This window comes from Canis aureus, chromosome 37 (genome assembly GCF_053574225.1).
Source record: "Canis aureus isolate CA01 chromosome 37, VMU_Caureus_v.1.0, whole genome shotgun sequence".
Classification (NCBI taxonomy): Eukaryota; Metazoa; Chordata; class Mammalia; order Carnivora; family Canidae; genus Canis; species Canis aureus.
Genome location: NC_135647.1, coordinates 10055391 through 10080472, shown reverse-complemented (window position 1 = coordinate 10080472; position 25082 = coordinate 10055391). Strand labels below are relative to the sequence as shown.

The following is a 25082-nucleotide window of genomic DNA, read 5'->3' as shown; positions in this document are numbered from 1 at the left end:
CCCCCTCCCTATATATTTCAAAAGACTGGAAAGTGCTTACAAGATATAACATTAATAAGACTTGGAAAAAAAGAGAGACATCTGGGTGGTTCAGCAGTTTAGCGCCTGCCTTTGACCCAGGATGTGATCCTGGAGTCCCAGGATCAAATTCCACATCGGGATCCCTGCATGGAGCCTGCTTCTCCCTCTGCCTGTGTCTCTGCCTCTCTCTCTCTGTGTCTCTCATGAATAAATAAATAAAATCTTTAGAAAAAAAAAAAAAAAGACTTGAAAAAGAGACACATACTTGATATGAAGCAGTAAGTTAGCTAAAGCATGATAGCAAGAATTTAACGTAAAATTAAGGTTTGGGGTGAACTTCTAAGGTATTAGGCTACTAAAAGTATCAGAGATTCCCTGATTCCTACTCACTTAAGAGGGCAAGTACAGGGGATCCCAGGGTGGCGCAGCGGTTTAGCCCCTGCCTTTGGCCCAGAGCGCAATCCTGGAGACCCGGGATCGAATCCCACATCGGGCTCCCGGTGCATGGAACCTGCTTCTCCCTCTGCCTGTGTCTCTGCCTCTCTCTTTCTCTGTGACTATCATAAATTAATTCATTAATTGATTAAAAAAAAAAAAAAAAAGAGGGCAAGTACAGGGCACTGGGGTAGCTCAGTAAGTTGCGAATCCACCTTTGGCTCAGGTCATGATCCCAGAATTCTGGGATCAAGCCCTGAGGCAGGCTCCCTCTCCCTCTGCTCCCCCTCTACTCTAATTCACTCTCTGTCTCTCCAATGAGTAAATTTAAAAAAATTTTAAAAAGGGGGCAAGTACAGAACAACTTAAAATTAACACCATACTTCATCAAAGGCCATATATCGGGCAGCATTAAGTATTGTTGAACAATAATAAAATTGAAACAGTCAAAATGGATAAAATAAAACTCACTAGAGCTCAAGAACTTTGCTTGGTCCTTCCCATTTTTAAACTAAAATTTTACCAACGTATCTGATCACAGCCCACAGCTGTTCTGGTGGCACAATGAAGGGCAGCATGAAGAGTGTGACAGTAAAAAGAAATATAGGTGATAAAACTGACCCGGAACCATTATAAAAAACCAACATCCTTAAATTCAGTATACCCCTGTAGGGTAAACGACCCTAAGGCAACCACAAAAATTAAAAGCACAGTGTACTCTCTCTCGTGCAGTGGTTCCCATAGGGTGGTCCCTTTACTGATAACCTCAGCATCCCCTCAAGCTCTATCCCAGCCTAGAAGCAGGACTCACCTGTTTTAACACACCCTCCCAAGTGATTCTAAATGCTAAAGTTTGAGAACCACCGTTCTAGTTTAAGAGATTAGGAAATTAGATGCATTTCAGGATATTACAATACATTTTAGGGAAAAGGTCCCTCTCTAAGGGGAATAAAAATTGTGTATACTTTAAGTCCTAACAGATCTGGAAAACATATATATGTGGAACACTAGTCAGATAGTTATTAAAATATATCATAAGATATTCTATAATCAATCAGAAAAACAAATTTTTTTAAAGATTTATTTATTTATGAGAGAGAGAGAGAGAGAGAGGCAGAGACACAGGCAGAGGGAGAAGCAGGCTCCATGCCGGGAGCCCGACACAGGACTCGATCCCGGGACTCCAGGATTGCGCCCTGGGCCAAAGGCAGGCGCTAAATCACTGAGCCACCCTGGGATCCCCCAGAAAAACAAATCTTACAGTGGACAGTGTGGAATATAATGCAGCTTACAGCTTCCCCGTGATGCCCAAATTTTAGCAATAGTTTTTAATCTGTACTGCTATTAATGATTTTCTATCCATTCATCTCTCTCAATAAATTTAGGTCTTCCTCCTAACTCTGGGAAACGAACTAGGGGTGGTGGAAGGGGAGGAGGGTGGGGAGTGGGGGTGAATGGGTGATGGGCACTGAGGGGGGCACTTGACGGGATGAGCACTGGGTGTTATTCTGTATGTTGGCAAATTGAACACCAATAAAATAGAAATTTATTATTAAATAAATAAATAAATTAGTTTATTTATTTATTTATTTAGGTCTTCCTGCACAATAAAATCAAATCACAGATCTGATGCTGTAGTAGTCTTCACTTGTTCTTCACTCACTCTATTCTTGATAGGCTATCCCACCAAACCAGCTTCTGGCAGGAGTGGCCCATGAAATACTAGGGGATACCAGATATTATGGAAGGGAGAAAAGAGAAGTCTAAGTCTTTCTTGTGCTTCCTCTCTGATCAAGGGCCCCACTTCTAAAACTATTGCTCCAGCCAGGTAGTCCTTCCTCCACTCCAGCTACACCATTTCTTCCTTCATCCTTTGAGTCCTAGGAAGAGTAGCAGCTTCCTACTCCTCCTAGCTTCTGGGCATCTTGCTATCCAATATTTACTCCTTTAACCACTAGCATATACTAAGTAGACTCTTTCTTAAAGATAATTTCAGTTGAACCATCTGGAGTGAAGTGTTTCTTGCAGGGTCCCTAACTGATAAAGCAGTGCTACTTGTTAACTTTTCTTCCTAATGAGCATGAAAGTTAAAAAGTCAGTCCGTGTAGCTTTATCAACAAAGGAACACACGTCCAACATTTGGGGTAGCATTCATATTACCCAAAAGTTATATCCAATCTTTATTTCTGTAAAATATTTTAGAATCTTATCTAACTTATAAAGGTAAATGCAGATATTATTTTGTTCATTCAATTCATTCCATCAATACTTATTGATTGAACACTACATGTCAGGCAAGGAACAGTGGGGGAGACAGCAGAAACAAATTTCTGCTCTCTCGGGCTTATATTCTAAGTTTTGGGAGACAGACAGACAAGTAAATATAATATGAACACATAATGTGGTGATTCAGTGCCATGAAGAAAAATAAAGCAAAATGGGGTAGTTATTTTATATAAGCAAAGACCCAGCCATGCAAATTTCTAGTGAACTATTTTGGCTGAGAGAACAAAAGTGCAAAGTCTTAAATATAGGACTGTCCTTGGCACATGCCATCTAAGGTTCTGGTAACCAACCGTATTAATAAGTACAAAGTCCAGTAAGCCTTAAATAACTATTTAAATCTTGTAAAATTCCTCTTTAATCATATGTGTGTGCATGCCTATGTGTGAGAATCTACATGTAACCCTTTGTTCTGTAGCTTATATATCTAGTCACTTCAGGACTAAAACAGTGGATCTCACATTAAAGTCTTAAAATCAACAGCACTTGGTGTCACCTTTTGGCAAGTCAGAAATGCAAATTTGTTTTAACAAACTCTTGAAGGGGGCAGCCCTGGTGGCACAGCGCTTTAGCGCCGCCTGCAGCCCGGGGTGTGATCCTGGAGACCCGGGATCAAGTCCCTCATCGGGCTTTCTGCATGGAGCCTGCTTCTCCCTCTGCCTGTGTTTCTGCCTCTCTCTTGCTCTCTCTGAATGAATAAATAAATAAGTCTTTAAAAAAAAAAAAAAAAAAACTCTTGAAGGGATTCTCATGCAAATTAAAGCTTGAGAACCGTGTAATAAAATCATCTAAAACTTGGCCATTGTATTCCCAATTAAGACCACGGTAAACATAACTGTCATACGAGGTTAACTACAATATAAAGTTTTATCTAAAAGACAACCCTATTTCCATGATTATATTATCGAATACATCATACCATTGCTATCAATTTTGTAAATATCTACTTCATAATATCAACTCTGAAAATCAAACTGGCAGTACATAAAAAAAACCCCACCTTTAAATCTATTTTAATAAGTTAAAGACTTATTTAACACACTTTTTTACAATAAATAACCAACTACTAGATGTTAGAATTTTTTTGAATTGCTAGGGAAAACAGAAATCTGATTATGCACAGAATTGGCTAGGCTATAAACAGATAAGGGACTTTGTCTATCAAATAGACTTGGGAGAGATACATCCCTGCCTGGCGATTTTAAGAGTTTTGAAGACCAAAGGATACTTTAGCCACTAACTGGAAAAGTGAGAAAGAGTGAGGGAACTAGAAAAGGGGAAAAGTCACTTTCTTATGGAAGTGAAAGCTCCTCTGATGCTATTACTAAAGAACGTCTATTACATTTTCAGTTTTTCTTGAGAGAAAATGTTTCAAGTCTTTATGGGAATGAGGCAAATCAGCTTCCTACATGGCTGTGGAGAAAAACTACTTCATGATATTAAGAGGGGAGAACAAAACCTGATAGGAAAAAAGAAGTACACGGAGTAAAGGTCTACTGAGGTGTGAATATTCAAGTCCTAGTTTACCAGATTAATTTCTCTACATTCAGAGACTTCAGCAAAACTGCCACCATTATAATTTGATGTCAGTTTTCCTACAGAAAACCTTCTCTGATCCTCCAAGTCTGGGATAGTCACCCCCTAAGTGCACCAAAAGTGCCCTTACTTCATACAGAGTGGCAACCTGTCAAACAGGATTAATCAGTCTGTCCATCGGCTCCACTAGAGCATCAACTCTGTGAGGACAGGCACCAGATCCGTACAGAGCACAGATTAGTTGACACGCTGCTTTAATTTATCTACAACTGCAAGGAAAAAAAAAAAAACGTATTCACAACTGCACTGCTCAACCAATCTTATGCCCACATTAGAACTGGGCATAAGACTGGGCATTGACAGGCTGCTAAAAAGAAGTTCAGCAATTCTAGTATTCAAAAATAAAAAATACATTTTCTTAGTGTAATAATTTCACCTTACAAAAATATAACTTGTTGCCACTAATAGCCCTTCCTTTAAGAAAACAATTTGTGAAAGATATCCAAGAGTACAGGAAAACTAAACCATTCCCTGGAATGACGAATACTAAAAGCCAACTAAATGAAGAAAGCAGAAAGGTAGCCAAAGAAAGCAAAATTAATGAAGGGCTTAGAAAAATCAACAAAACAAATGGGGCATTAAAATCTTAAAAACACTCCTTGTAACCCTAAAGCAAAGTCTACACTAGATAATCATAAATAATGAAGTTAATTTCAAGGATTAAGATTGAATTTTTAAATGTGGACTAGTTAAACTGAGTTTTTTCTTTCTCTCCAAAAAGTAAAAGTTTTTCATGTGGCAAAACATGGCAAAAACACGTCCAAAATGTCACTGATATTTACAACAAATTATTTGAGGACCAGAAGTAAATCCAATTCAACGCTAAATATACATTAAGACATTCAATGTGTAGGACTCTATGACTATGTTAGTTTTTCAAATTAATTTTACCTAAGTTCAAGGATTAATGAAAGAGGGTAGAGGTGGGGCAAGGCTCTTCTATAATCCTAATTTAGAACTCATTTGCATTGAAAAAGACATTTTTTCTTGTATATCTTTCCACCAATTTGTAATCTCAGTATTACCGGACAAGTCTCCTACAGGCCAACTCTTTAACATTACTATATTAGACTTCCTCTCTTCGGGCAGCCCTGGTGGCGCAGCGGTTTGGCGCCACCTGCAGCCCGGGGCATGATCCTGGAGACCCGGGCTCGAATCCCAAGTCAGGCTCCCTGCATGGAGCCTGCTTCTCCCTCTGCCTGTGTCTCTGCCTCTCTCTCTGCGTTGCTCATGAATAAATAAATTAAATATTTTTAAAAAATGGTTTAGACTTCCTCTCCTTTATAGAAGGCTCTCTATTCCTATTTTTAGCTTTCTTGACTTAAACTCTCTTTTCTCCACATTAGCCTCTATAAAGTAGTTATATGCAGATTATAAAATCTCCTCTCTCAAATAATTTCAGAGCACGGAGTATAAATATCAAATATAATCCATCTTCGGTTTTAAAGTTTTGGAGCTCCCATTCTCCCAAATACATTGTTGTTTGGATCTCTATCAGCTCTTCTGGCTGCCTTTATTTTGTTGAGACCTGTCAACGACCTTTCCTTAGTTTTCTTCCAGGCTTCTGCGTACATTCTCCTTACCCACTGAACTTCCATGTCACTAGGTTCTCCTTTCCAAACTTTTTTGAAACTCTTACTTCAGTTTCCCTAGTTTTCACTTCGTTCCCTCCAAGCCAAATGAAGAAGAACAAGGGCTAAGAACCCAAGACTTCACAGGAGACTTAAAGAATATCTAATTATAAAAACATCTTAAATGCTAAATAGTAAAAATCTGGATGCCATCATAATCTTTCAGTTATTTAGAGTTTTGTAATGTATCTATCATAACATTACTTAACTTTAATATGCAGCTATTTCCATGAGGGAAAAAAATAATGAAGTATTCAAATTCTAATGCGGTTATATTGAATTTGATTTCAATAACCTGAATTTAACCTCCAAATCTAAGCTACTCTCTGTCATTATTTTACAACCTACAGATAGTCATTCAGCAGCTAAAGGTCCCCTATCCACAGTCCAAACCCTGCTAGCCACTTAAAATCCACACTTTTCATTTCTCTGCTCAACCTCAAGAGATGAAGCCAAAAAAAAAAAAACCATGAGCATAAAAATTTGCTGGCTAAAAAAATTTTTTTAACTACAAGTGGCTACAAATTTCAACCTCCTTCAAAATTCTGCTCTAATGCAGTAAGGAGAAACAGGACCTGGCTTAGTCTCTTATTTGTAGTTATCAATATCAAAGAGGTGGTATTAATAGATGATTAACAGTAATCAAACAAAGACAAAAAAACGGAATCCTTAAATCCTTTCAAACTAGCCGTAGGAAATCCAATAGAGCCCAAAGCAGTTTAAGTCACTAAGTGTAACCTACAAGATTATTGTCATTTTTCTTAAATAATCTATTTGAAAACAAGTTTTAAGAGTTTATTTTTTTTATCACAGTACAAAGAAGATCAGCAAAATCAAGCAAACTGAAACATTTATATACAAGAAAGGCACTCTACCATCCTCTTTCTGATAGTAAACAGAGTAAACTGTATCTTGTGGCAAGACTTAAAATCATGCTACACAACACAGAAGAATATTAAAAATACATTACAACCAGGACCACAAGGCTAAGTAGCTACAAATAAAACATTTCTAAAAACACAAGGTCATTACATCTTCCTAATAATATTCTATGCCTAAAGAAAATGGTTTTAATTAGTGACCTCAGACCAAAGTCTTCATTTTACTTCAAACTAATATATACCAGCCTCATCAGAGGACTTTCTGGGATATGGGGACAATCCCTGGGGTTTATTGTCATTTATTTTATTAAAAACATTGGTAAGTGGGCGCCCGGGTGACTCAGTCCATTAAGCGTCTGCCTTTGGCTCAGGTCATGATCTCAGGGTCCTAGGATGAAGCCCCAAGTCAGGTTTCCTGCTCAGCGGGGAGTCCGCTTCTCCCTCTGCCTCTCCCCCCTCCATGCTCACTCACCCTCCTGCATGCACATGCTCACACTCTCTCAAAAATAAGTAAAATCTTTAAAAAAATTGGTAAGAGAATCAATAAAATACCACACACAAGGCTCTTCCATCACAAACAAAAAATCTATTACACAACTTAATACTTGGATTTATTCTCCTCTATACACTAAATGACTGACATTTCTATGAAGACAATGTGTTCAAAAATAAGTATTTGAGAGGTAGAGTTTTAAGTCCAGCCTCATCACCTGGTAAACAAGTCCCTAAATCCAATATAGGCCTATATATAAAGGGAAAAAAAACTTCTACTAAAGGCAGCAAAATTCAGAGACAAACATGTAAATCAAAAGGTGGTATTTAATGGCAACAATTTCAAATGAGTCCTTACTAACTATATATATGCCAGGTCCTGTTATAAGAGATTTACTCATCTCATTTATGCCTCAAAACAATTTCCATTTTAGAGACGAATAAATTAAGCAAAGAGAATTTAAAAAACTTCTCCAAGTTCTGGCAGAACAAGGTTCAAACCCAGATGCTGTAAGTCCATTACAGTACATTTTTTCCCTATCACCTATTTCCAGTTCTGTTTACACAGACAGTATTTAACATCTAAAATAAAGCAAAGAAAGATATAAGTCAAAACTACTTAATGACTTCTGGAATGACTAAGTATTCCATGTCTAAATATTCTTCCTTTTCATAACTGAGAATACTTTTTCACCATCAGATCCCAAGTGGGACACACTTGGGGAAAATTATCATATAGGAACTACTAAGCAAAAGAAAAAAAAAAATCCTAAACTGTCATATACACCAGGGTTAGGCAAACCATAGCCTGTGTGGGCCAAATTCAGCCCTCAGCCTGTTTTCATACAGGCCTCAGGCTAAGAATGATTTTTACATTTTTTAAAGGGTTGTAAAAACAAAACAAAGAGCCTGCGGCAACAAAGCCTAAAATATTTACTATCTGGCCCTTTACAAAAAAGTCTGCAGACTCCTATCTAAGCTACTTAGTAAAGGGGTTCCCTCTTTTTTCTAAAAGAGCTAAATGCAAACACCACCCTGTTGTAAGACAAGCTACATCCAGGCAGAGAAAATGAGTGGATTCCCTCAGCTCCAAAACAGAAGACAAAAACCTCTGGAACACCCCCCCCCCCGCCCCCCCCCAAAAAAGGGCAAAAATAAGTAATTCCCTCTCACCAGGAGGTGGCAGTAGACTCTTCCAGAAGCAAGGTTCTGGTTTGCCCATGGGTTCAAGTTTTTTGGTGGTGGCTATTAAGAAAAGCTTGATCTCTCCAGGGCTGAATTCCTGGGCCTGACAATCTGCACAAGAAGTGGGAAGGGAAACCGAAGGGGTGACAGAAAACTAGCACCTTTTTTTAGGGACCTGTTCACTCCCAACTAGAAAAATGATACCGTTTCCTAAATGCATCTGGGCTGAGTTAGGGGGTAGGAGGCAAGTGAAAATGTTTGACTTACATTATTCAGGGCTGTTCTTCATTTTTGCTTCTACAATTCTTTAAGTTACTACCCTTCAGTTAGTTGAGTAAGACAATGGATTTCTGTCTTCAAACTTCAAGCAAGATGGCATTTTAAAGATCAGAAGTTAAAGGGAAAAAAATGTAATCTTTAGCTGTATCTCAGCAGAGCTAAACCAGAAGTCAAAACAGGAAATTACAAGTCAGTAGAACACATGCAAAAGTTGCAGGTACTGCATGACTGCACAAGCTAATTGGCCTGACAGGCAATGGCAAACATCCATGAACCAACAGTGCCAAACCTCTCATTCCTATTCCAACCCTCTACTACACAACCGAAAACTTTGTTTTTGCCCAGAAACCCTTGGACAGTTAATTTAATAACATTAGTACAAAACATGCCATGTCATGAAGCTCCTTGCTATTCATGATGACTCAGCAGCTGAGGCAAAACACAGAGGTGACAGCGTAAGACAGTAGACAGCAAGCAGGTGGTCTACAAGTCCACAAAAGTCCCAGCAAGAACTAAAGGCAGTTTCTCTTTTAAGATTCTTAAAAATTGAGCATTTTTTTGGTATACTCGTGGATACTTTCCTTTGGTAGAGCCTGCCGATATTAAGTAACACTCGCAGTGTCGATAAAGAAACCCCCAAACCTCTTTAATCACAATCCAAAAAACTAAGATGCACTTTCTTTTTCAGTTAAATGGCTAGGACAAGAAGCTGAAAGTATTTTAGAAAGCGGGAAATAATAAATTATCAAGCTCTAAAATAAAACTAAACAGCCTAAAATCATGTCAGCTCTAAGAAAACCTAGATCATAGGTATTATATTGTTAGGGCATCATCTCCCCAAAGTTAGATTTTTATTTAAGTACATTTGAAAATAAGCTGTGATTTTAACTCCTGCCACCTGGAATATATTAGCTCCTTTCTAAATCCTGCCCAGATTGTTCAATATATGTACTTAAAACATTTCATTTTTTTATACAGTAACTTTCTTCTAAGATCTAAGAAAGCACTCAGACATTTATTCTTCAGGAGATACATAAAGCATGTGTGTCTAACTCCCATTCTACAAAAGGATTTGGTTAAATAGCCAATCATGTGATCTGAATTCTAATCTGAAATCTGCCTGCAAGTACCCCTGGATCCTCACAAAGAAATCTGAAAACCAACCCCTTTCTGTATATATCTGGGGAAAAACTAGTGGGAGGTATGAGTAATGTTAAGACTTCTATCCATTTGTAGAGAGCTATTCAATATTGTAAACCACCATTTTCACTGTTAAAAATTTCTCCCAAATTTTTACTTTAAAAGCTTTGTTTTTTAATGATACAACTTAACACCATCACCAATCATGTTATTCAAAAAACCATCATCATCCGGAATAAAGCAATCCAGGAATCCTACTTTTAACAGGACGCAACAAGTTACCAGACCCTTTAGCTATACTTTTGTGGGTTTTTTTTTTTTTCCCCACAAGTTTAAGACACGCAAGTACCTACCCGCACCTTATCACTGAGAAGTTTCGAAAGCAAATCTTACTAAAATAAATTTTTAAGTTTTCTATTCGGTTCCCATAACAAACAGGTTTTTAAAAAAAAAAATCATTTTTTTCCTCAAAATGGATTTGTCTCCTTTACACAACGAGGATAAACTCCTCTTCAAAATTTCAAACACCCACGAGTGCAACACGGTGGTTAATCAGAAGACCACCAACCTTCCTGGGTGTCAAAAGTGTACTCAAGCTTCTAGAATACGCCCCGTAATAGTAAAATATTTCGTGCATGAGATCAGGACTGGAGTCCCGGTCAACTGTGCATAATAGCCAATTCTAGCGTCCAGAATAAAATGGGGGGGGGGAGGGTAGCCGAGGGGAGGGAAGAGTCTCGCAGCGGAGAAAAGACGTAAGGGTGGAGAGGGACTTTCAAAATGCCCCAGGGCCTAGGTAACTCTAACCCGGTTACGGGGGGGGGGCGGGGGAGATCCAAGCGGCTGCTCGCAGATCCAACGAGGGGGCACCCGCAGGGGGCACGAGGAATTCACAACGATGAAAACAAAGTTCTTCCACTGGCGGCGTGAAGAGCGCCCCATCCTCGCCCGGGGGCCTGGGCAGCGGCCCGCCTGGGACAGCCCCCTCCCCGCACCAACTGAACCGCGGGAGACCAGCGAGCGGCAGGCGCACGGGCGGGCCTCCAGCCGCCTCTTTTTCCTTTCTCCTTCGAGAGGACGTGAGTAATAGCCTCAAACCCCCAATCCCCGCCAAAAATGAGAAAGAAACGCGCGCATCGTGGGCCTAGAATTTCTGTTCCCGCCCTACGCCCGTGCGGGGGAAAGCCCCTGGCCCAGAGGCGGGGCGGGGGGTGGGGGCCCGAACCACACGTGCGAGCCGCAAGGACGGGCCCGTCTCGGCCCACTTCCCGTCGCCACCCCGGCGGCCCGCGATCCCGCCGCCTGGCTCGGGCCTGCCCTCGGGCCCTACCGTCCGCTCCACGTGGGGCGCCCGGGCCCCTGGGCGCGCGTTCCCGACCCGCCGACACGCCGCCGCCGCCGCCGCCGCCGCCGCGGGGTCCCCTACCTGGTGCTGCTGTCGCCCCTGCTGGTAAGGCTTAACCGGCCCCTGGTGGCAGCGCCGCGTCCGGATCTTGCCGCCACCGCCCCCTCCGATTCCTCCGGCTCCCGAGGCCATGGCGGGGCCTCCGCGGCTTCCCGCTTCGGGGCGGGTGAGGGGGGCGGGAGAGGCAGAGGTGGCGGCCTTAGAGCCCCCCCCGCCCGGCCCCGGCCCGAAAGTCCGCCTTCGCTGCCCACACAGTGGAGCCCAGGCACACCGGGAGCCGCGAGGTCTCGGGCAGGAGTGGAGAGAAAATGCGCGCTGGCAGCGGGGAAGGCGGTGGCGGCGGCAGAGGCCGAGGAGCTGGCTCCGGCCCGGCAGCCTCCCGCGGCCCCCCGCCTCTGTGTATGTCACGGTCTCTATGGAGATCCCCCGCGGAGGACACGGCGAGCCGCTCCAGGCGCCGCTGAGGCCTACCCCGACCGCCGGCTGATGGGGATCCTTCCGTCGCCCCAGCCGTGGCTGCCGCAGTTGAAGCCGCCGGCGCCGCCCGCCTACCCCTCCCCTCTGCGCACAGCGCCCGCCCCGCCGTCGTCGTCGTCCCTGCAGTCGCCGCCGCTATTGCGCCTATTGCCGCTGCTAAGGCCGCCGCCGCGGTCGCGAGCCAGAACGCCGTCACTCGTCGGCGCCCGACGCGCTCGCATCATCACAGCGCGACCGGGGGCTGGGCCAAGGGGAAGGGAGGGCCGCTCGAGCCCGCGCTCTCGGCCGCGCGGCACGCTGGGAAGCGTAGTTCCGCGGCAGAAGGCGAGTTCCGGGAGAGGACGACGCGGAAGGAGGTCCCGGGATCCCCGCGGGCGCCCGCGGAGGCCCAGAGCCGAGAGCCCCAGCCTCTCTACCGCTCTTCGCCGTCGACTGACGCCCTTTTGAAAGCGGGCGTTTAACGTCAAGACCGTAACCTCCTGTCGCTCGACTTCCCCTTCGGTTGGTAAAACGGGTGGAAAGCAAGCAGATGGGGACACCGAGAACAGGCGCGAGTCTAGAACGAGGTGTTTGGTGCCCAGGATCTTCAAGCCTAAAGCTGCATTGGTGGGTACAGTTTCATTAATGTCCCGGGCGCAAGTGAGCGCTGGAACTCCGCCCCCAACGCCTCTCTAGCTTGACCTGGGGTTAAGTCCAGACTCTGAGCCTTGGCTCCTCTCTAAGAGGGGAACCATCCAACCCACCGCATGGAGAGCTGTGGTGAGCCTCTTCCGCAGAGTACGAGGTGTCTGTCCCGGAATATACAAGGAACGCAGTGAGCGGCTCCAGTTATCACCCACGCAGTCAGCTCACGGGGGGGGGGGGGGGGGGGGGGTCACCAGTAATAACAGCGTCCCGCGCATTGGCCCCGAACAGGAGGCATTCCGTTTAGGGCAGGGGGTGCGTGAGCTAGGATCGAAGACTGAACCCACAAAGAATAGAGATTGTAGGAACGGACCATCAGAAAGGGCTAAGGCGAGGTCCCATGGTCCAGCCCTCCCATCCCGCGACCGGCCGGCGGGGGTTCGTTGGAACTCCCGAGGCACCTTCAAGCCTACAGGTCAAAGCCACAGCGACAACCCAGTTTTTCTGTAAGAGTCGAAACAGGTACCCAAATGAGTAGGGAGGGGGGCGGGAATCTGTTGTTTAAAAAAAAAAAAAAAATTATATATATATAGGTTTAGTGTTCCATTTGAGACACCTGACTGTAAAGCTTAATAATAGCTTTGGAGTCAGACTTCATTTCAAATCTGTCACTAGCTGTGTAGCCTTGGGGAAGTTACTGATCCTCTTTCTAAGCTTCACGTTTCCTCATGGGCAAACAGGATGAATATTTACCTCAACAGGGCGGTGGGTGGGGTGAAAGCATTATTGCACAGAGAGCTCGTAATAACTGCTTAGAGAGAAAGCATGTAATATCCAGCTATTAGGTCCAAATTAACTCTGAGACATTCATACCATCTCCACCACCAGACTGCACAGTTCACATCACTCTATAAATCCCGTAAGTCAAATTGTGAAACCAAACTTACAGTACCTTGGATTTTGTAGTACTTTTCAGCACCTAACTGTATCAGATGCAGGTTTATAGAGCAAATGACTTTAGTGACCCCTCTGACTGTAATCACCCACACAGGGGTGGTAAAAAGTTGCCAGATAGGACATGAAATTAATCTACTTCCTCTTCTGTTTCCTGGTTCTCCTACTTCCATGCCTGGTTTCACCAATAACCCCCCCCCCCCCACTAGATCCCTCTTTCCCCTGAAGCACCTCACCTTTTTTTAAAGATTTTATTTATTTATTCATGAGAAATACACAGACAGAAAGAGGCAGACACACAGGCAGAGGGAGAAGCAGGCTCCATGCAGGGAGCCCCACGCAGGACTCGACCTCTGGTCTTCAGGATCACACCCACCAAAGACGGCGCTAAACCGCTGAGCCACCCGGGCTGCCCATCACCTCACCCTTCTCAAATACAATTGTTTCTCTTTCACAGTTCTTAGCTAGGTATTTGACAAGCAGAGCAAAGTAGTTCCTAATAAGTGAACTCCTAGGGAAGATCTGTGCCTGAATCTTTCATTGGGCTGCATACAAAGAAGATGGACCCGTAGCCCTGTTGTTTCATTTTCCCTTTTCACCCTGCCAGACAGAATTTCTAGCACAGGAGAGAGAACTGGCTGAGACTCCAAAAACCATCCCTTTCTTGGCAGTGGGTTATTTGATGTGTGCGGGGGACAGCCTTCATACCCAAGCTTTGAAAAGGACATGCAAGAGAGCTGGGCCAAACTGAGACAAAACTTTGAAATAGAAAATTGGTAGAAAGGATGCCTGGGTGGCTCAGTGGTTGAGAATCTGCCTTTGGGTCCGGTTGTGATCTTGGGGTCCTGGGATGGAGTCCTGTATCAGGCTCCTCACAGGGAGCCTGCTTCTCCCTCTGCCATAAATAAATATAAATAAATAAATAAATAAATAAATAAATAAATAAATAAATAAATAAATTTTTAAAAAATTGGTAGGAATTGAGAAAGTATGGGAAAATCCACATCCCCCGTTAGCCTTGATCTCAATTATTTACCCCATTTTACAGTTATTTCTTTGAAGTAAAACAGGATTTGAAGAAAGAATAATACATTATTCCCACATTCATGTTAACTCAGTTACTGGAAATGGTACCAGGCTTGACAGCAGAGAAGAAATAAAAGGCAAGAAGAAATTCGCATTCAAAACTTCCTACTAATTTTACCCTGAAATAGTATCAGCTTCACTGTGGGATGAAGTAACTTCTGCATAGTTTGGGATTCAAAAATAACATTGTTTCTAGGCTGAAATTCATTTTGGAGTTAAAAATCACCAAACCTCCTATATTTTGGAACAGGACTCATTCTTCAGTTAGGAATTACTAGTAATAGAATGGATTCCAATAAAGTTATTCCGATTATAAAATTTAAAGAATCTGTCTGCAGTTGAACATACAAAAAGTTATTAAACATTTCTCTAGCAGATACTATATATAAATTGGGAAGAAGTACCAAAAATTAAATTGAAAAAGAGTATCAAATGACATGGAACAGTATTAGAGATTCCTGAAATCATTCCAGCCTTATTGGGAATTAACAGGTTCTTAAGGAAGGGAATAATTACTTAGTGCTTACAATTAGTTTCCATAAGTGATTAATTTAATCCCCCCAAAAAACAAGGATTCTGTAGTTCACAGAATGGGATGGTATCACTTAACAAATTTTGTGTTAGGAACTAGCTATCTTTGTATTCCTTCTTTTCCTTATTACTTATTTCTATTCCCATCCATCTTTAGACCTCAGCAAAATTGCAGCAGCTCTGAGAAGTAATCTTAAATTTTGGGTTGTTTCAGGGAGTGTATTTTAATAGAAATTCATTTCTCAAAAAAAAAAAAAGAAAACGAAAAAGAAATTCATTTCTCCCCTGCTAGGTTTTAAACTCCATGAAGACAAGGATTTTTTTTTTTTTTTCCTCACCTCCATATCCTGAACGGATAGCACAGTGTTGATACATAGCAATCATTCTTTATATATTACAGCTAATCACTACCAATGTCAACTTTCTATTTTATTATAATAAATAATGCAGTGATTAATATAGCTAAACTGCGTTGTGTAATATTTCCAAGCTTGCACATATTTGTTTTCTATACTGCATAACAAATTCTTTCTCAAATTCATCTATTTATTCAATGATAAAGCATTCAAGAGTATCATGAAAAAATTCCTATGAAAATGAACAAGGGATAGTGGAAGGGGAGGTGGGTGGGGGGATGGGGTGACTGGGTGATGGGCACTGAGGGGGGCACTTGACCGGATGAGCACTGGGTGTTAATGCTAGATGTTGGCAAATCAAACTCCAATAAACAAATATACAAAAAAAGAAAAAGAAAAACTGGCCCCAGTTTTTTCAGCCAGAATGGTTGGTTATATCAGATAAGATTTCATTTTATGAAAGGCCTGTTATTACCAGGGTCCTTGCCCCCAAAAAAACTTCCTTAAATCTCCCCTCCCCATACAATATGGTAACTGTCTACCAATTATAAAGTAGCACATCGGCTGCTGACCATGTTCTAAGAGATAAGGAATATCCACTCATTTCAAATGAACTACAATTTAGTCTAAACCCAATCTGGATTGAAAACTGCCTTTACAAATTCTTCAAAAGGTAGTCAATTCTGGTCAAAGGAGTATTTCGAGATGACAATTAGAAGTTAGAAAATTATGTGTTTATGTTATCTTAACATAAAATGAAGTGTCCACTGTGTTGTCTATTAAAGCAAATTATTATTTTATTGAGAGTAGTTTTGGATAGATCTCTATGATCTTCCACACACGTCTTCATGTGATAATTATTACCAAGCATTTCATTATACAGAAAAATAAGGTGAAACTAGTTTTTTTTTTTTAATTCATTAATACACTTTGGTCTCAACTGGAGAAAATTCAAAGTGTCATTGAGATTCTAAAAAGTTACCAAGTTTTTGTCTGTTTGTATTTTAAGGAAGAGAGGCCATAGCATTGGAAAGATATTTAAACATACACATCATTATGCTCTCATTAACTTACGGTGTGCTCTGACTTTGGGGAATAAAGTAATACTTAAGACTAAATGAATTAACTAATATCAAATTTTGATTAACCACATATATCATGTCACAGAAGATTTTTCCTCTTCCTACTTATGTCAATGTATATTAGCCTTTGGCATATACGTGTTTACTTATATTCTATTATAGTTTAAGGCATATTTTGAACTGATCAATTCTAAATAGAATTTCAGTTCTACTGAACACAGTAGTAGCCAAATTCAGGAAGACTAGTTCCGTCCTAACAAGACAGTTAATGAATCAATTAGGATTAAACATTTTGTCTAATACTCAAATATAAACTAGTATAAGCATAAACAATTGAGACCAAGGCTAAATAAAGGAATATGTGGATAGTTATAAACCATTTACAAACATAATTAAATATTGAAAAACATTTATTGAGAACCTATTATGTAGTGGTTTCTAGTATATGTCAGTGTACCAAACAGTAAAACAACCTCTGTTGACACGATGCATTACACTTGTTTTACTGAGTTCTTTTCAGGTTTACTGAATAATGGTCTATTAGCCACTAGAACTTAACACTAATAATTCACTCCCATAATTCTGCATTCTAAGTTCTAAACACATGCTACTAAATTCATTTAATACAATCTATTGGCTTCATTTTTTAAAATATAATTTAATCAGTTACACTTAAAAACAACTCATCATTAAGGTGGCAAGCTATTTAAATCTATGATGTTTGCAAAACTCAATTTGCTTGCACTAAGCTAGTTTTTCATTTTTTATTTTTTTTTTAAATTTTTATTTATTTATGATAGTCACACAGAGAGAGAGAGGCGCAGAGACAGAGACAGAGGGAGAAGCAGGCTCCATGCACCAGGAGCCCGATATGGGATTCGATCCCGGGTCTCCAGGATCGCGCCCTGGGCCAAAGGCAGGCGCTAAACCGCTGCGCCACCCAGGGATCCCTAGTTTTTCATTTTTTAAAAGCATTTGTAAAGAATGCTTTAATTTATCGGACCCTAACTCATTAAAACATTTCTTTTCGAGAGCATTCTTTGAATTAACATCTTAAAAACCCTAACATCTCATCTCACCACCACCCCAAGAAAGGCACAACCAGCCAAGCTGAAATGTATCTTTTGGCCTTTTGCTACACTGGATTAGCAGCACCTGTCCCCAGGAACTTGTAAAGGATCTCTGCCCATCCCAGGCCTACTCAATCACAATCTGCATTTGTTAAAATAGGTATCCAGGTGACTTGTATGCACATGACAGTTGAGAAGCACTGTTTTAAAAATTAACCATGCCACCAGAATTAAGAAAGCATGTCTGAAATGTCAAGGGTCTGAAATTCAACGTCAGTTATGAAATATACTGATGCATAAACATTTAAAAAACATTTTGCTAATTCCCAAATATCTTTGTACAAATTTTCTTTTTAGAGTTAACTCATGAGAAATCAAAACACATGGATGTAGACTAGACCATCTCATAATCCAAGAAGCTAGGATCAGAGAAAAATACCAAACTACTTCCCTAGAATTCCTGTGACTTTTCTCTTTCCAAAGCACTCACAAAATCACTGTTAGGTAGAAAAGCAAGCAGGAGCAACCCTAAGAGCAAATATCCTCAGTACTGGGTTGGCGTCCAATATCTAAAACGCAAGCAAAGAGGTCAGGGTACTTGGAGAAAATGTGTAGATTTCACCTGTCCTAAATTGTAACAGAAATAACAGCTTTCAAGTTAACAAATCACAAAAACAAGTAGGTTACCTACTTCTAATAGTTTGATCTTTTAAAGAAATGCCATGAGATCAATACAATATTTAAATGCAGTATTTTCTCCAAAAATTACTTCTGGCAAAAAAATTAATAGTGGATCCTTTAGTCTAAAAATTTACTGCAGCTGGCCATCAAAAGTATTCTTCCCACACATACCTAGAGTTATTTCCTTCTACAATAAGGAAGGCATAAAACATGAAATATAAGAAATCCTTTTTAAAAGACTCACATACACCTTCCCTCCTGGAAGCCAAACATAAATATATTTGCTCATATGAACACTTATGGATCAAGGCATCAAGGTAAATGAATTATCCAAAGTTTGTATAAAGAGCAGTCTTAGGAATTCCCATTCCTCATTAATCTACAACAATAAACAATTTAAGAGTTGATGAACCAGCAGTTTATAGATCATGTAGATTTTTTCCCCCTCTTATTTAACATTTTGGTACATTTCACCCTATTCCAAAACCAAGTGGAAACAAAATTAAACATTTTTTTTCTTTTTATTCTCATGGGCTTCTTTGTCCAAAGGAAGCTAGACACTACCGGAAATGAAATTCTGGATTTAGTACATACTTATTCTCCATTATCACAGGGAGTAGGGTTGATTTAACAGACATAATGGTCATTTTGCAAGAAGATTTTAAGCCAGGATGTATAACCTGTGGCCTATGTCCTACATAGCTCACCTTGTTTGGATCCATCATAAAGACAATAGGATATTGTGGGCTACCAAAAATATGGTTCTTCAAATCCAAAAACCAAAAGGCACTTTTCAAGTATTCTCCAAAGCAAATACATGTGAAATTATACTATTATACATTCAATATTAAGTAGGCACTATCGCCAAACAAAAGCAATTCTGCAGACATGTAGCAAAGTCTATTAAACATCCCCCGCTACCCCCCAGGGAGGGAGAACTACCTCACCCATGAAGGTTTAGGTTCCAGCACGTAAACCATGCATAGAATTAAGACATCAAAGTAGACCATAGGTCTCCGCAGAGGCCCGAACCAAGCAACAAGCAGCTTCTCCCAGCCACAATTAAATCCAAGCCATAACTTAGATGCTTTAAATTAGTAACAGTTAAACCAGCTCTTTTTCACTTGCTTGCTCATAAAATCTGGCCCTCGCTGTGAGTCAGCAGTGACTCATAAGCACTTCCTACAAGAAGCACCTGTTTCCAGGCCCGTCCCTTGCAGTTGAAGTGCTGAGATGAGTGATCTTAGTTTCATGCTTGCTAACACCAGAGTATAATCCCTCTTCTCTCTCCTCCTGGACAGGGCCACGCAGAGCTTGGCTGCAGACAGGTAGCAATCTGCTGCTGGGCGGCAAGGAAGGTCCTTACTTCCATCTAAGTAAGGAAAAGCCATTTGCTGTGTTCCCTGCCAGCCAGTGTGAATATGCCTCTCCCTTAACTCCTCGTCATAGGGCCCTTTTGCAGCTAGGCTCCCCCAAGTACCAGCATCTCCCTTCTCTCCCGACCTCCTTTGGGTTTACAAACAAAAGGGAGCAGACTTCTGCCTTTCGTTTGATCCGTCACTAACTTTAGAACTGGATCCTTTGAGAGGGACCCGGGTGGCTCAGCCTTTGGCTCAGGTCATGATCCCGGGCGCCTGGGATCGAGTCCCGCATCGGGCTCCCTGCAGGGCGCCTGCTTCTCCCTCAGCCAGTGTCTCTGCCTCTCTCCCTGCGTGTCTCTCTCATGAATCAATCAATAAAATCTTAAAACAAAACAAAACAAAACTGGATCCTTTGAAAAGTATTAACAACTGAGAGGGGAAAAAAGAAATCCAATCGTTCTTAGACACTCTATGTCCTAATTGTGAGCTAAGGAAAAGGAAGGTCGAGTGGCCGTTTCCATGTCACCTAAACAAGGCAGGTCAGGGATCCCTGGGTGGCGCAGCGGTTTGGCACCTCCCTTCAGCCCAGGGCCTGATCCTGGAGACCCGGGATCGAATCCCACGTCAGGCTCCCAGTGCATGGAGCCTGCTTCTCCCTCTGCCTGTGTCTCTGCCTCTCTCTCTCTCTCTGTGTGTGACTATCATAAATAAATAAAAAATTAAAAAGTATAAGATCTTTAAAAAAAAAAAAAAAAAAAAAACAAGGCAGGTCAGATGGTTCATTTAGATTTTTCAGCAATTTTCACCGAACACTTCCTCTCCATGTGAACAATACAGGAAAGGAGGAGATGTTTAAGGAGCGCTAGAAGACAGAAGAGGGGACGCGGAGAGGAGAAAGGGGAGAGCAGGTGTTCGATTGCGACAGAGTCACCACTAGCCACTTGTGCAAACTCGGTCGAAACTTCTGGGTTCACGGCTCGCCTGAACTCACCTTTGGTGTGTTCACTCTCCATGGGTCAGTCTTCTGAGTCCAGATTGCTTCCTTGTTGGTCCAACTTCAAAAGCTATAAAATAAACGAAGGAAAGATGACTGATACCTCGCAGGCATCGTGCTCCAGAAGTGCAGAGTATCACTTACGCCCTAAATAATGAAGGACTCATGAATAATACATTAGAAAGAAAAGACCCTCCTTACGGCCACCACGTGGCTTCCTAACATTTTACATCCAGAGTACCAGGCACCAATTGGATAAGTGTTTATTGATTGGATGAGTATGTATTCATAGGTCCGTTATTCCCCCTGACAACTTTTATGTTATAGAGGTGGGGTGTTTTTTTTTTCCTGCGTGTTTCAAAAATACTTTAAAATAAATTTTGTGAAAATACTCTTTTACTGTTAGACCACCTTTAATCCCTTTTTCCTTTTTTTTTTTAAGATTTTATTTATTTATTCATGAGAGACACAGAGAGAGAGGCAGAGACACAGGCAGAGGGAGAAGCAGGCTCCATACAGGGAACCCAATGTGGGACTGGGCTAAAGGCAGCCGCTCAACCACTGAGCCACCCACGTGTCCCCCCTCTTTTCCTTTGAAATACAATTTACCACTGACCATGCACTAATTGTAGTGTCACAGGTAAAAAGAAAAAAAAAAAATCACTTTTCACAATCAGATGAAAATGGTGCTCTCTCCCCGAGGACCCTCAGGGAGAACTATGAACCAAAGGGACAAAGATATATACTTTAAACTTTGGGATACTATTCAACAAATATTTATTTTATCCTGGGCCACGTGTTCTGCAGATAGAAACATGATGATGGCTTAGGTCCTGCAATTTAGGGACAAATAGAAATGGCTGTACTGTTACATTATTTTTAAGTATTTTGAACATATACCTAGGTGGATACATCTCCTTTGGGAAATATATATTACATCCATCGTTTTAAGGCTATGTTCTCCATTTTAAACAATTGTCAGGCAGATAAGAGCTTCACATAAACCAGCATTGTTGCCACAACCCTGGCTCAGTGGAATGGTGTGATCAGGACATTCATCCAGGGAACTTGAGTACAATTTGAGGGTGCCATTCCTTTTTCTAGATATAAATAAATTCTAGGAAGGTTAAAAGAGGGTACTGCAGGGGCACCTGGTAGGCTCACTCAGAGGGGCATGCAGCTCTTCATCTTGGGGATGTGATTTCAAGCCCCACATTGGCTATAAAGATTACTTAAAAAGAAAATATTTTTAAAAACCATACTCTAGACAGAGATACACAGGCTAAAGGTTACAACAGGACAAATAGTGCCCCCAAATAACTGCGGTATCAAAGTAGGGTCTTTTGGAAGCAAGAAATACAGTTTAGTCTCCCACACTTGTATTTAGTAACTAAGTGCATGAAATGATAGCACTGTGGAGTACACACTACATGCCTCACACCTCGCTGTGTGCTTCCTATGCTTTATCATTCGTCCTTACAAGTCTGATAGGGAGTAGTCTAAAAGAGAAGAGTTAAGTAGTTCACTCCAAGTCATGCACCAAGGATGAGCTCTGAACACAGGTCTAACTGATTTCCAAACCTGTACCTTTTTCATTAAACCAAGAGGCATTCTAGAACTTCCCACAGGCAGGGCAAATGAAAGGAATAGAGCCTGAGATGCTTAGGGAAGCTGCTGAGCCCACTGACATCCTGCCTCCTCTCACAGAGGTATGTCCAGCTGCTTCTCAGCAAGGCCTTGGGAGGATTTCTGGCATACGTTGGGATTCTGCTAAACCTGGTCAGGGCACTTCGGCAGATGACTTATTGGGCCCCAGACTCCTAAGAGCGAGTTCCCTTCTTGGCAGGGTTGCCAGATAACGTATAGGATGCCCAGTTATATTTGAATTTCAGATAAACAATGCATAGTTTTTTAATATAAGCATGTGCCCAATCCTGCAGATCTTGCATGGGACAACTTATTTGCTAAATCTGGCCACCCAATTTCTTTGCCCTATTTCGAGATGTCTTAAATTAGAATCAAAGATAGTGCTTATATGCCAGAGTGACTTACCACTCTATATATGATCTTCTGGAATTTAGATATCCTGGCTATTGATTGGATCTAAGACACTCAAGTGTAGGCACATCACAGCCTCCCTATCTAGCACACACACCTACTCCAAGCTGTTAAATGGTTTATCATGGGATACCACCAAATTCACTTGATTAGTAATATCTTGTGCAGCAGACTTGAACCTTGTGTCCACAACTCAGAGACACAAGAAATGTAGTTACACTTAATTCAACAGAATTTGTTTCAAAACTCTTTTTTTGTTTTTTTTTTAGAGAGAGAGAGAGAGAGAGCAGAAACAAATCCAGTCAAGTCAGTTCTTACCATTTACCCCACCCCCCACTTCTTTTCCCAGAACTGTTCCTAGGGCGCAATCACGTAGTACCATGGGGGGCCAACTGTTCCTTGATGATGTGTATCCATGCAAACTATCTCAAGTCACCTCTCAATGCCCAGAATAGTCTTTCCTCTCTGGGTCCTTATTGCACTGCTGGACTTCTACCTTTGGGAAGTGAAGCATGATGTACTTTGCCATTGAATCTCACTGACTAGCTCCAGCTTTGCTGTCTCCCCAGGGCCCTTCCCCACTAGGGGATGCAAGGGCACCTGTATCCTCTTGTCTTCTCCCCCCACACACACACACCCTCACCATCCTATCTGCCTAGACAATCTCTCTCAATCTTTTTCCAGGGATGGCTTCACCCTCCTCAACCCCCAACCTCCAGCCCTCCAAACTTTCTCCTGGCATCTAATCCCCTTAAGGATTTTAGGTTTTCGGAAGATCCTGGAAGATTACTTCCTTTTCACCCTGGTTTATTCTTCCTCTGAGGCAATGAATACAAGAGATTAGGTGCTTGAGGAGGAGAGAGGGTAAGGAGAACATAAAGGCAAGTATCTTAACCAATTAATTTCAAACATCCCCGATCCTTTTTTTTTCTCCCAAAAACCGGGCTAACAAATTAGATCCTGATTTGTTCAGGTATAAGCTTTGCCTTCCCACAGCAGCCCAAAAATTCTGACATCAGCATTAGATGGGAAGCATTTAAAACATACATTGTCAGACCCCACCCCAGACCTATAGAATCTCTGGAGTGGAACTAGGAATATGTATTTTAACAAACTCTTATCATTTTTCTTACATACTCGGTTGCACTGGCCCTCTGACCTTTTCTTTCTGATATCTTCTGCTTTCTTTCCCTTTCTTCCCTGCCCCTAGAGTGGCAATAGCCGGTTAAAGATTGCTTGCATGGAACCAAAATGGAGTTCTGCATGCATCTTTCAAAGGGGAGGCCACCTGAGGGCCAAGAGGATGCTCCTGTGCCGTCATCTCTTCACTAGCTCTTGGCCCACTTTTCTCATACATTGGTGTCAAGGTTCCAAGAAAATCTGGGTCTAACCCACCAAATGAGACCACGCCAAAAGTGTGTCTCCATCCTGTGTCAAATGCAAAACTACTTACCAGAGACCTAAATTCTGCTTGGTTCTTATAGGGAATCATCAGTACATCTAAGCAGTTGAGTTTTTCACAGCTTGGGGATACTTCCAGAAGAATGACCTAAGTGATTAAGATAGTATTCCCAAAATAGATAAATTATGAAGATTTTTTTAAAAGTAATCTCTATGCCCAACGTGGAGCTCAAATTGACAGCCCCGAGGCCAAGAGTCACATGCTCTACAGATTGAGCCAGCCAGACACCCGTGAAGTAAGATTTTTTAAAATGCTTGCATTGATTTGTTTAAACACCTTCTTAATTTATCTGAAGAGAACAGTTCACCTTAAAAAAAAAAAAAGTGAATATGGCTAGCTAAGTAGGAGGCGTTGGGCTGGCAATATCATTGGCCTATTTTATTTCAAAATGAGGTTAGGAGTGCTGAGCTGAATTGGAGCTCTTGAAGGATTATGTCCTAGGGAGTGATAACAGACACACCAGCAGAAAATCACTCACAAGTAATGGTAGGAAAGACTCACCCCCTGGGATAGTTGTTGATATTTATAAAAGTCAGCCAGGTTTATTGACTTGTCTCAACAAATGCCCTGTATGTTATTATGACATCAGAACAGTACTCCACATCAAATAATAGCACAAAAGGCCTGAAGAATGAGGGAGGTGGGCAGGCTGGACAGGAGGCAGGGAAGGGAGTGCAGTCTAAGCAATTTTCTATAATTTTTCTTTGCAGGAAAGTAAATTTACACCTAATATCTCACTCCAGATTTACATTATTGAGAAATACATTTTTCTCTTTCAAGATGATTAAGCAGCGGTATCTCTTCTAAGGTGACGGATCAGGAAATACTCTAACAGATGCCAGCCATCTACAGAGCACTCTGCCAGATGCTATAAATAAAGGAAGGTAGGGGCACCTGGCTGGCTCCGTCGGTGGAGCATGTGGCTCCTGATCTCGGGGTTGTAAGTTCGAGCCCCGGGTTGGATGTGGAGATTTAAAAATAAAATATTTTTAAAAACC

The 25082-nt window shown here is 41.6% G+C and overlaps 1 protein-coding gene across 5 annotated transcripts in view; it reads right to left on the bottom strand.

The window, feature by feature from the left end:
- Window positions 1-24601, bottom strand: part of NUP153 (nucleoporin 153) — an 84907-nt gene extending 60306 nt beyond the window's left edge. Inside the window, exons 1-2 of one of the 5 annotated variants that reach the window (XM_077886261.1) lie at window positions 24586-24601; window positions 20562-20634 (exon numbers count right to left, since the gene is read on the bottom strand). Coding sequence is in view for 1 of the 5 variants with exons in the window: in XM_077886257.1 (XP_077742383.1) it covers window positions 11370-11480 (111 nt within the window). In the remaining 4 variants the exon portion in view is untranslated. Of the gene's footprint in view, window positions 1-8791; window positions 8927-11369; window positions 11972-20561; window positions 20635-24585 lie in introns of those variants that run through there. The other 4 variants (XM_077886258.1, XM_077886260.1, XM_077886257.1 and 1 more) reach the window with 4 other exon arrangements.
- Between the last annotated feature and the right edge of the window lie 481 nt (window positions 24602-25082).